At 38.6% G+C, this 12,843-nt stretch overlaps 1 protein-coding gene across 1 annotated transcript in view; it reads right to left on the bottom strand.

The window, feature by feature from the left end:
* Nucleotides 1-447: 447 nt before the first annotated feature.
* Nucleotides 448-12,843, bottom strand: part of CCDC80 (coiled-coil domain containing 80) — a 33,094-nt gene continuing 20,698 nt past the window's right edge. Inside the window, exons 4-8 of the mRNA XM_043875508.1 lie at nucleotides 11,887-12,023; nucleotides 9,979-10,127; nucleotides 4,217-4,320; nucleotides 1,686-1,766; nucleotides 448-957 (exon numbers count right to left, since the gene is read on the bottom strand). Of these exons, the coding sequence (XP_043731443.1) occupies nucleotides 611-957; nucleotides 1,686-1,766; nucleotides 4,217-4,320; nucleotides 9,979-10,127; nucleotides 11,887-12,023 (818 nt within the window). The 3' untranslated portion in view covers nucleotides 448-610. The remainder of the gene's footprint in view (nucleotides 958-1,685; nucleotides 1,767-4,216; nucleotides 4,321-9,978; nucleotides 10,128-11,886; nucleotides 12,024-12,843) is intronic.

Below are 12,843 nucleotides of genomic sequence, written 5' to 3'. Positions count from 1 at the left end.
AAGGTTTCCCTTGCTGGGAATTCCATGGTACCTGATGGAACTCTGAAAGTGTCACCTTTAGCTGCACAGCCAGTTCTGGAGGTGATTGAGGGTATTCTTTCCCCTGACACTAAAGATAAGAGAAACAGGGCAGGTAGTAGCTATGGTAACAAAGTGGAGTTTGGTACTTGCCCTGGCTTTAGAAGTCAATATCACTGGACTCCTCTGGTATCAAGCTTCAGGAAAGAAACTCACAGTATAAAGCAAAGCCATCTTAATCATTTTTAGACTGACATTTCAAAAAGGGTTAAGATGCTATCTACTCTGTCTGTTCCATCTGTTCAGATGTTTATTTGAAAACATCTGTGCTGTGATCTTTAACAATCCTAGTTTTCACTTACCAATTAATACTTTTTAAAAAGTAATTCTTTTGAACATCTTTATGATTTAAGGTCTCTTGACAACTTATGAGTAGGCAAAATATTGCTATTTATTTAATCTTGGAAGAACACTGAAAGAAAAAGGTAGGGAGTGCAGGCAGTGTGGAAGAACTCTCCTTTATGTAGCTGGCCACATGTGACTTTAACAGTTGCAGGGGAAACTGGCTGGGGCTAAGGTTACATATTTCTGTTCAGTAAGGATATCCATGGTGGTAACTCTCATGATGACGGTAGTCATCCTGGTAACCATCCTGGTATCCTTGATGGTAACTATGGTAACCATAGCCTGCATACTCATCTTCTGGGCAGCGCATCCCCAGTGACTGCTGAATGGCCATTTCCTGTCTCCGGAGTTGCATCGAATCAATTAAATCGTATACAATCACCATGGACCACATTGGGGAAGGATACCAGGATTTCACATTTCCATCTTTTCCAACTAGAAGCATGGAGAAATACTCTGGGCTCACTTGAAAGTAGTTGCGTATGTCTTTCACCAGATGGGCTGGTATGTCTTCTCGCTCCACAACAGAGCTCCCTAGAATAGGATTAGAAAAGTTGTTAGTGGATTAAAGAGGCAATACTCAGGAAAGCATCAAGTGAGAAGAAATCACTGTGAGAACAGAGAAAGGACCCAAGGGTTTGTTCTCTACAGTTCAAAAATCCAATTTAGGAACTTTGCTGGTCTTTCTACTAGCAATGAAATGTTCCTGCTGTTCTACATCATGGATCACGTTTTGAGTCACACGTCTCCTTACAGGAGTGTTATAAAATATAAAACTAGTTCCTTTATTTAATCCTGGCAAGAGCAACTGCCACATCAAGATCAACTCTGACATCCCTTGTTCACTGATATGGCAGGAAATATTCCATTTCTCGTGCCTTATAATACTACCACAAGAATTAAATGAGATAACATAGGTGAAAATGCTTTGTAAGCCAATAAAGGCCCACGCAGACAAAAAAGAATTACATGTTTCTATTAAATGAATATCTTTGCTGTCAATTGTGAATGGTTTTTTAATAAAAACAACATGAGTGCTTATGCTCCCCTTCCCATTCTTCTACACACATTCTATGTATACATAAATTCTCACATCCATACACACACGCACACACACACACACATGCATGGGGCACACACCAGGAGGGAGGATTTAGTGACCTTTCTTCAACTGAGGGTAAATCCACTGCTTACATATGAATTAATATAACCCCACTGAACTTATCAGTAGAATATACTCTTTTAAAGTAACAAAACTTTACCATTAATCGGGAACAGTTCTAAAACGCCCCCTACTTCCTCTCCAACACCTAAAAGCTTCAGAACCGTTATGTGGCGCAGACCTGAGAGAAAAAAATAAGTCACAGAATCTGTAGTAAGTCTTTTGCTTCCAAAGACTGAATATCTGACAATTAAAATCTCTAAGTTTAAAAAGAATACAAAACATAACCTGATTAGGTAAAATAAGTCATTTAAAATTTTTTTCCATAAAAATGCATTTAAACATTTATAAAATCTTGAAAAGAGACTAATTGCAGATTTTAGGATTAACAGCAAAGTCAAATGTGGTTTAGTTTTGTTTTTGCGGATTGACAAAGAATTTGCTCTTAAACTGTGATTCTCACTCTATTAAATAACAAAACAAAAATGAAGCCATTGGAACTTTAAAATATCTAAGATGATCTAAGCTGATCAGTGTTCTGGAAAAAAGTCACGGCTGATGTTATAACAGCTTACATGGATAATTTAATTTTCCTCTCAAAGAAAAGACCACAGAGCGAGCCAATGTGATTGTTGAAGAAATTGTTCTGGCTTCCTCAAATGAAAGTTTGTCTGCTCAGTGGGCGGGGTTTTATCACTTTTTTAGAAGACTCAAAGGGGTAGCACTGAGGGAGGCACAGCTTGCTTCCCACCCATCCTCAGCTAAAGTTTCAGGAAAGGAAAGAAGGTCACGCCTTGGTAGCTTGCTGGAATTCTTTTGAAGATGAAGCCCTTATGAAAAGATTCAGGAGAAAGAACATAGGAAGGCAAGGGGGCTATGGAGTCATCCTATTTAGATTTCATGGTGTTGGACAAAATCCGAGCCTAGTCACAGTAGTAATTTGGAACTATTAATAATAAATATGAATGTTGACAGTGTTGATTGTCCAGGAGAGAAAACTAAAAGCCACCATGAACGGCTCTTTTAAAGAAGAACTGAAATCCAGGCAAAATGTTATTCCAAAAAAATTTTATGGGATTTACTCTTCTCCCAGAGAAGTGAAGCATTTCTGTTTTGCATGTTAAGTCATGTTTTCAAAAGGGATGATCATGAATTTAATTATCCCTTTAAAACATGACTTGTTCACATTTCCTATCTACTACAAAAGAGTCTGACTTAGACTCTGTGTAGCAATTCAAAATGAAACATCAGCTAATAGCTGCTGCAAAGATGTCTTTAGAAAATTAGCAAGCCATGATCTTATTTATATATTCATATTATTGAGGGTCATTAACTGCCCTAAGAACTTCCATCTTACCCACCACTGTTGGTGGCTATTAAGAATTTAAATTATGCCTAAAAATACTGGCACTATCAAATCTTCCTTACATGTATTGATATACATTTTTAAAGCATTAATCTTGATAATAAGAGTATAAATAAACATTTACAAATCTTCTAATTATTCTTACTGTTATAAGCTTGTTTTCTGCCTTTTTTTTTGAGTTATTATTTTACATCTTAAAACTGAAATATATTTATTATTTGTAGGTACCTGGTCATAGCAAGGACCCAGACTCTGTTAATGTTTTACAAAACCTATATGACCACCCTTCCCTTTTATAAATCAAACACAGTTTTATAACTAATAAATGATTCTTCTTCCTCATAGAAATATCAAAATAATGTGGATTCATCTATGTTCCAATTATGAAGTTTTAAATCTGTGGCCACTAGCTGCTTTCCACCCCTCCACTGACTCTCAAAAATTCTTCCTCTGCAGAGGTGTATCTTAAATAAAATTTTTGTAGTGATTCCAACTTTTGAAATTACCACTATCTCTCTGGTTCAACATTTAACTTACTAATAATGTTCTATGTATTATGCATTTCCTTTCTATATGTACATATTCAGAATAGTATTAGCCCTTTCTGACCACTAGGATAATAATGTTTGGTAAAGAAGGCATACATTAGTTTTCAAAACACTGAGCAATTCACTGCAAATAATGATAGTAATAATAAACAGTATTTCTCTTTGACCTACTTATCTTAAAGCATAAGGCACTGTTTAACAAATTTTGCTGTCTTCCCGGTGCTTAGTTAGAGATCAAAATCCTTTCAAAGGGACTGGTAATATAGTACAGTGGGGTTTAATTCATTCATTAATTCTCAAAGCCATTGCTGTCTTACAAAAAATACTTAAATCTATGGAAAAGTACTCAGTGTTGATACCTAATTATTACCTAAGTAATTGATGATATCTGAGTTTTATTATCTTGAGACAAATTTTTAAAAAACAAACAAGAAGACACATAATACAGATCACTGTAAGTAAAGCAGCAGATATTTTCAAACATTTCAATAAAAAACCTGAGAGGGCAGAATACTAAAAAAAGAAAAAAGAAAAACAGACCCCAGTTGACTAAGATTCCAGTCTGAAAGCAACTTTATCCTCAATATAACTGAGTAAGTGTCTGGGAATCTACAGTCTGGGCTGGGGAATATTTGGATGACCTAAGCTTCTGTGTTCCATTTTAGACCAGGAAGAGGGTGGTATGGGAAAGCAGTGATGACGAGGCTTCCCACTCACCAAAATTGCATGCCTGACCACTGAGGGCAGAGAGCTGCTGTGAATAGGCCCAGTCTTCATCATTAGGGGCCGAGATCACCAGCAACCGCCTCCTCCAACGGAATCTGGAAAAGAAGTAGAAGACCACAATTACTGCTTCAAACAATAGAGGCCAGTGTGAAAAAGCAGAGTAACATCGACTGTCACTGTTTTCCTGTGCCTGGAATAAAAAACAGTAACTTTGGAAATATTTCTTAGCTCCTCAAAGCCTAACATTAAACTGTATTACCACATTTCTTGCACTTTTTCCTTTATAAAGTCATGGTCTGCCGAGTGTAGCATTTGCATGATGTGTCAGGCATGAATGTGGTCACCATGCCTGATGAGGTCACTTAGGGAGAGAAGAAATTCTGATTTGATGAAAAATAGCTGAAATTGTTTGTCAAATTATAGCAACAGAAATAAAGGAATTAGAAAATAACTGAAGAAAACTCAAGTTCTGGTCGAATTCCCCCGGGTTTGGCAGGGGTGGTGGTGGTGGTACTGAATATGGACAGGAAATAGTACAGAAAAAAAAAGAACTGAATTTTAAGTGGATGGCAGTGACAGTAAGAAGGAAAATAGAAAAGTGTCTTAAAGGATCAAGCAAGGTTCCTGGAAAAATAAAGCTCTATGTACATTCCTCAGTAGCCAATGGTTTTTCCTGAGGCAAATGCTAGTTTGAAGATGTACCCTATCATCATAGTAAGAACCATCATTTATAGAGTACCCCTAAGAAGTAGAATGGAGCTTAACCTACAGTCATAGGATTTTAGAATATATAGTAAACTTCTTCCTGTTCATATAGTTCCAACACAATTGGGCAGTGGAAAGAGATTTTGTCTTGTAGCCGAGAAACTTGATCTATATTTTCTCACTGCTACATTTTTTGGGTTCCTTGAGCATGTCACTCTATTCATCTAAGTCATAGCTTTTCCTTAGCTTTAGAATCAAAAAGAGCGGGTGGAGAGGGAGATGGGAGGGGGGATCGGGATGGGGAATAAGTGTAAATCTATGGCTGATTCATATCAATGTATGACAAGACCCACTGAAATGTTGTGAAGTAATTAGCCTCCAACTAATAAAAAAATTAAAAAAAAAAAAAAAAAAAAGAGCATTACCTCAAAGAGGTGTTATAAGAATTAAACTCTAGGGACTTCCCTGGTGGTCCTATGGCTAAGACTCCATACCCCCAATGCAAGGGGCCTGGGTTTGATCCCTGGTCAGGGAACTAGATCCTACATGCCACAACTAAGAGTTCACATGCCGTAACTATACATTCAGAGTACTGCAACTAAGACCCAGGCAGTCAAATGAGTAAATAATTTTTTTTTAAGAATTAAACTTGAAAATCCATCAATGTAAGTTATCCATGTGTTGGCATAGATATTGACAGTGTCTTAGTCTGCAGGCTTTAGATTTAGAACTTCGTCTGACGGATAATGTCCATTGTCCATTAACAGATTTTGGACATTATCATGATGCCATATGATAATCGATTTAATCCTTATGTTGGTGTATCATTTTATAGCTCACTTTCACTTACACAACACACATTCCTCCTCACTGGAGGGCTTCTCTGGTGGCTTAGTGGTAAAGAATTGGCCTGCCAGTACAGGAGACATGGGTTCTATCCCTGACCCAGGAAGATCCCATGTCCTCCAAGAAACTAAGCCCATGCACCACAACTATTGAACCTATGCTCTGGAGCCTGGGAACTGAAACTACTGAGCCGATACACCCTAGAGCCCATGCTCCCCAGCAACAGAAGCCACTGCCATGAGAAGCCCACGCACCACAATTAGAGTAGTCTGTGTAGCAACGAAGACCCAGCGCAGCCAAAAATAAATAAGTAAATAAATAATAATTAAAAAACAAAAAACATACATTCCTCACTGGAGTTCATCGAGGGCATGGCTTGCTTTCCCCATTTTGCAGATAAAAAACAAGGTTTAGAGAAGTGAAGTGACTTGCTCAACTAGTAAATCTAAGAGGTGGTACCAAAATTCAGATTCCTCTAAGTCCTGGTCCAGTGCTTTCCCTGGTCTACCCCTCTCAGAGGTGTTAATGATTGGCGGGCACTGTCAGGGTCCCTAAAGGGATATGAAGGAAAGAGGGTGTGCATCCAGAGAGACGCTGAGTGCAGTTGTCTCAAAGTCAACCTTCACGGAGAAAGGTCTTTTGCTTTCTGCCTTTTGCAGTCAGTGTTGCTGACTGCAGGGTGTCAGTGCACTCAGGGAGCCAGAAGCCAGTTGATTTTATTCATGGCTTCTCTCCCTGTGCCCCTTCTAGCCTCTCAGTGATCAGGAGAGTTTTCAATCCCAAAGAAAATGGCCACTTGGGGGAATAGTGGTTTGGGTGAATGAGAGAAAATGATAATCTGATGAAATACAACCTCTGAATTGGCGCCTTAGCAAGACTCACCAAGAGCTGCTTGCTGTGACATTACATTAGCTTCCTCCGCTTGTTTTTCTTCCAAGGGAAAGAAAAACTTAAATCTCCACTGAGGATAGAAGATGAATGTATGTGGCACAAAGGAGGGGAGAGGAGAATCTGAGACTGTCCGAGGTTTCCTGGGAAAGGGAACAGGACTGTTGTTGGATCACAGAAGACAGTCTCCTGTGCTTTCCCTGCTTCCTTAGGAGGCCTGCCAGACCAGCACCCCTGACTCCCACCCCTTCCCAGCCAGCACCCACACCAGGCCAGCCTTTCTGGCCCCCATATAGAGCTGCAGGGTATCCTGGAGGGAGCTATCTTGGGTGAGGTCTATTTTGGCTTGTTTACCTGTGTGCACCACTGAATGGTGTCAGATTAGAGAGGGCTGGGATCTGAGACTTGTGGCAGACACAACGGAGAGAGGGTCGTTTCCCCTAAGTGGTGATTCTTTATCCCACAGACTTTCATATTAAGATCCAAGGCCCCAGCTCCCAGCCCCGAAGGAACAAATGTTAATGAAACTACTTCTGTGGAAGTAAGAAGAGATGTGGATGTGGCCCAGACCCTTACTTTGGACAAATTGTTTTTCTGTCACTTTAGCGTGTCACTAAATAAAAACTGCAAGCTATGTATGTGTTTGCTTCTCTTAACTGGCATTCCCAAATTAGTGTGCATGTGCCCCGTCTTTGGGGCTTCTGTCTTAGAGAAAGATAATTATAGCCTGAACCAGATGAGTGTCACTAAAGACTAGACTGGCTTCAGAGTCTGGTGAGCTGAAACCAGGCTGTGTAGGCCCACCAACTCAGCAAATTTGAAGGAAAATTCCCATTTGGATACTAGTTTATTACAGAGCTGTTATGTAGAAAAGAGAGAAAAAAATTCAGTTCTCTCTGCCTGGGTTTCAGTTCTGAAGGTATTTATTAAGTCTTCTCTTTGCTCTCCTTTGATGACAAAGCTCTCTAACTAGGACTTGAATATACAGCCCCTAATACTACTAATAACCAGTGTTTATTAATTACTTGCTTTGTGCTAAGTTCTAGGCTATCATTATCTTTCGTATTGAATTTACCTTTCATAATGATCTTAAGAATAGATAAACTTATTATCTCCATTTTGCAAATGAAAAAACTAAAGCCCAAAGAGGTTAAGCAATAAGTCCAAGGTCACACAGCTGATAAGTGAAAAACCAGGAATCAACTTCAGGGTTATCTTACTCACGCCTTTAAGTAATATACTATTCCACTTTAATTTTTAAGATCAATGGTAATTATCAGCACAATGATTCCATGAGTTGTGACCATAGTCACAGATAACCATAGGACATCTAAATTATAATCATAGGCCATTCTGACTATCCATAACAGATGTATATTCCTGAAAGAGCAGTGAATATAAGAACTTGTAGTCTTTTACACTGGAAGGAAAATACATTTGCTTATGTGTTGTAGGGCCCTATCTAGTTCAAAAGACTTTAGATGGAAAATATGTATAATTTCTTAAGAATTTAAAAAATGCAATTGCAAATCGGTGATCAACTTGAATGAGCATTGCAAGCATTGTGAGTGAACAAAAGTGAGATAATGCCAGCTTTTCCTTTGAAGTTTTGAAACCCACGACATGTGATTATAAAAAGAACCTCTACCTGGAAATGGCACAAATAATTCATCATCATGTCTGTAACTGCAGGTCTCATGGCTGGCCTAAATCCTGAGTTGTAAATAATATCAATGAGCTAGACAATAACTGTCTGCTTTACAAATCAGGCTATCTGAGTTTAGGGGTTAGTTCAATAGGTATACATCTTTCAGTACTGGAAGATTTAGAATTAAGAAGAGGAAGTTTGGAAAGAATCAAAATTATAGTAATAATATATTTTCCTAAGAAGGAGCCTAATTTTCTTTATGAATTTATGTTCTTGTGAAACTTAAGAGTATCTGGCTTAAAATGATAGCCTTGAAACTCCAAACTAGGAAGTGTGATTTGAGTATGTGGTTTAGTTGCATGGTTTTAGGTTGAAATCTTACTAAGCATATACAGTTACTGGAACATTTGAGAAAACTTCACCGTATTTGCAAGATTAACTTATTAAACTTATGGATCATTTAAATACCCAGAAAGGTTGTATTTATTTCAAGCAATTGAAAGAAATATGGTAAATGTAAAATGACTGTTTTAACACCCAAAACTCTGTCTCCAAGATTTGATTTGGCACCGATGCAAAGAGGCCGAGCTTTCAGCATCACTGACACTTAACTCAGTGATGAAAGTTATTTGATCTCCATTAGCCTGAGTGGTCTCCATTAGTGTGAGAGTAGTTACAGTATTTATATCATGTGATTATTGTGAAACAACAGGAGGGAAGATGAAGTGCTTGGCACAAAAGGTGATTACAGCAACACTGAAGTGGAGGTAGGGCTACCTGCTCTTGTTATTCTCACGGTGAAAGATTTTTAAGGCAGGTTAATTGGAAGCATAGAGACAACATACCTAGAAAATTATAAACTGAAAACTTGGATGAATGGTGAGTCCCATGCTCTTCACACATCATGATGTTATCTCCTAAAAGACCCAAGCTTCCCGAATCTAGAGGAATTCAGATTATCTATTTCCTAATCATAGAATTTTTGCTGCTGTAGGTGAAATTTCTGCATCCCTGCACTCCTTAAAGTCCCAAAGATTTGTAGAATTTTCATCCATCATGGGGGAAGGAATGAAGAAGGGGAAAAGTAGGGTGGTTTTTTTTTTAAAAACACTTTTTTGTGTATGTACCGGAGTTTCCCTACAAGGGTTTTCAACAAACCACACTCCCCAAGGAATCAGGGATCTGGGTCAGGAGAATTTCTCCTTTTAAGGTCTTAGTGGAACTTCTGTTGTTCTCTGCAGAGTTGGAAGGAAGTAGAAAATTAAGCAGTGTTCCAAATCCCATTTGGAACTAGAAAAGGCCCAATAAATGTAAGTACAATATACAAAGCCCCCAGATTGATTGAATGAATTAACCCTTACAGGTCAGAATTATGTATCAGTGTCCCAAAAAAAAAGCAGAAGAGAAAGAAAAGACTTATCCAAAGCCACCAAATCAACACTCAAGCTTGGAATTGATCCCAGCCAGCCTTGCAATCAGAGCCACTTCCAACAGGACAAGAATAAGCCTACTGGGCAGAGTGCTGTGAAGCAGACAGACACTTCCCCTTCTCACAGGGAAGGTCACCCTGCACAGACACGTCTGCTTTGTGTTTCTCTGGGGTTTTCATTAGCTCACTCAGAACGCTCTCCTGCCTTCCTCCTCGGTGTCTCCAATGGAGATGTACCTGGATAGGAAGTTTTCCAGTGACTGCTTCTTGTCTTCCTTGCAAATGATGCCGTCCTTCTTCTGTTTTTCCATGTCTTTGATTCGGGACTGGAAAGTATCGATCAAATCGAACACAGACTTCATTGCTATAGGCACCTCATAATATTGCTGTTGAAGGAAAAGTAGGAAGTATATAATGCATTAAGGTGTTTCTTCCCTCTGTCCAGAGGGTGGAGAGCCTGGGAGAATTCATGGGAGCTCTGGGAAAAACAGAGCCTGGAGGGATTATTTGTTTATAAACTCTCTCCTGCAATAGTCCTCTGCTGAGGTTTTGAGGTTCTGAATCCACGAAACAACTGCCTTTACATTCCATGAGGATTTCTTCTTCACTTCACTCTTTTTATTGGAAAGGGTCCATGCCTTCTTCACCCCACATATCCTAGATTTACTTCCCTGTGTCTGGGACTAACCTGGTTCCTGTTCATTACACAACTGGAGAGAAAGGCAGAAACTCTGTACCTAACACAAAAAATCAAATGCAAGAACATGTAAGAGTATCTGACCTCAGCAATAAGGGTGATTTTCCACCAGAAGGATGCTTGCTCTGTAGTCATCAGGAATCTACATGGGATGCCCCTAGTGGTCGAGGGTTAAGACTCCACGCTGCCAACGCAGGGGCTATGGGTTTGATCCTTGTTAGGGGAAGATTACACATGCCTCGTGGCACAACCAAAAAGTAAATAAATAAATGAATAAACAATCTATATAAACTCTATGTGATTCCCAGGGACTATTTTATTGAGTGAGCATTACTTAAAATTAGGTCATGTTTGCTAACATATTCTCAGAAAAAAAAAATTGGGGACTCTAAGTTAAGGATAATGAAATTCAGTTTCCTGCCTCAAAGCTGCCTGGACTTAGAACAGCAACCTGAAATGGATTTGGGAGCTGGCTGAGCATAATCAGCGTAAGTTAGAGAGAGAAGTCAGGACATGGCTTGGAGCTTTGCCCTCAATGGGAATTTAGTTAATCATGAAATGTGTAAGCTGGCAGACACCTTAGGGATCATCTAGTCCATCCTTTCACACTAGAGGTGGCAAAACACAAAAGCAGAATGAATTATTGAAGGGATCTCTCTCCAGATCCAGAAAAATACTTCAGGCTGACCTAGCTATTCTAATAGCCCAGGCAGCCTTTTTCCTAAGGATTTTCATGTAAGCATGGGCTCTGGAGTCAATCTGTGTGTGTATGAAGTCTAACATTAACTGGGTGAAGTTGGGCAAGTTACTTAACAACTCTAGATTCCTGGCCTCTTTGAAACAAAGATAATACTTGTTATTTCTCTTACAAGTTTGAGATAAGAATTGTAAATATTTGAGGTGAGTGCTTGGCATAATGAAAGAACTCAATAAAGTTAGTTATTATTGTTATTATTATTATTATTATGACTACATGGCATAATTTTTCATGGTTCAGAACTTTTGTCCCTATCATAGGAAGAAATTAGGTGTAAAACCCTACTGTTTTGCCCATGCTGAATCAGGAGATAAATTTCCAGGTTCCTCCAAAGTACGCCTATATTAAATCTGAGTTTTCTTAAAACAGAAGCTAAATGCTCTTCACTTTTTATCACCAGGGTCTGACACATCATAACCATTCAACAAGTGTCTAGTGAATGCATAACTTTAATGTTACAGAAGAATTTAGTCTGAGTCAAGTAACTGAGCTACAGGGGGTCATCCAATCCAATATTTTCCATAGACCACAAATTCTATAGGACAGTGGTAACTATTTGGACCATTTCCAAACTTTCCCATTTATGAAATAATTTGTGCTCAGTTGTATGTATAATAGACTCACTGATCCCCCCAAAATGAGTTTCTCTCTTAAGGAATGGCACTGCATCATCCAAAACAGGAACCCATACCTTGACTCTGAGGTCCACATCTGTGAGCACCATAAAGAAATCATTGTAGGTCATTCCATATTCCTTCCTCAGCTTGCTGATGAGATGCTGGTCTACCAAGTCCTCTTCATCCACTACTCGCATAGGTTTCTCATTGTCTTAAGGCAAATGAAATGTGAATAAATATGGATGTGACAAAAACAGAAGTCAGTGGGAAACCAAAGGGTGGAGGATCTGAGCCTCCATCCGGAGTTAATTAGAACTGCTTTCATTAGTTGCACACATTCAAATAGTACTTTGTTTGAACTAATGTTTCCAAAGTGAACAAATATAGAAACAAATGAATAAACAAGCTCATTTTGAAAGTCACTCTTCCAAAGATGATTGAACCCCATCTCTGCCCACCCTGGTTATAGTGAATCAGAAGGAGCAACTTTAGAATGAAGCTACTGAGTCATTCCTGGAAGAAGATTGCCAACTCAGCCTGGGGATGAGTCATTATTGTGATTTACCAGGGAAACAGACCCAGATTCTTTGGTTAAGCTTTATTTCACTTAAAATTTTATTTTAGTTTTAGTTATTTATTTAACTCTAAAATTGGTGTCTGTTCCTTCCTTTTATTAGAGACTTTTTTTTGGGACACAGTGAACTATGTCATTGCTATGTGTGTGTATATTAGTCACTTGGTCGTGTCCGACTCTATGCAACCCCATGGACTGTTGCCAGCCAGGCTCCTCTGCCCATGGAATTCTCCAGTCATTGCCATAGAGAAAAATAAAAAGCCTATGTTCAAGTCTGGTCATTTGACTCCAAAAAATCAAGCTATTCATAAGATAAATTTTGTAAGTGAATACAAGGTTAAGTAAAACGTTACTGAATTTATAGAAGTTCTTAATGCTATATATATATATATATGTGTGTGTGTGTGTGTGTGTGTATATATATATATATATATTCAAATATCAAGCCCTGAAAACT

Source organism: Cervus elaphus, chromosome 19 (assembly GCF_910594005.1).
Source record: "Cervus elaphus chromosome 19, mCerEla1.1, whole genome shotgun sequence".
In the NCBI taxonomy this organism is placed as follows: Eukaryota; Metazoa; Chordata; class Mammalia; order Artiodactyla; family Cervidae; genus Cervus; species Cervus elaphus.
The sequence above is the reverse complement of the archived record's forward strand: the minus strand, read 5'-3'. Positions and strand labels throughout refer to the sequence as shown.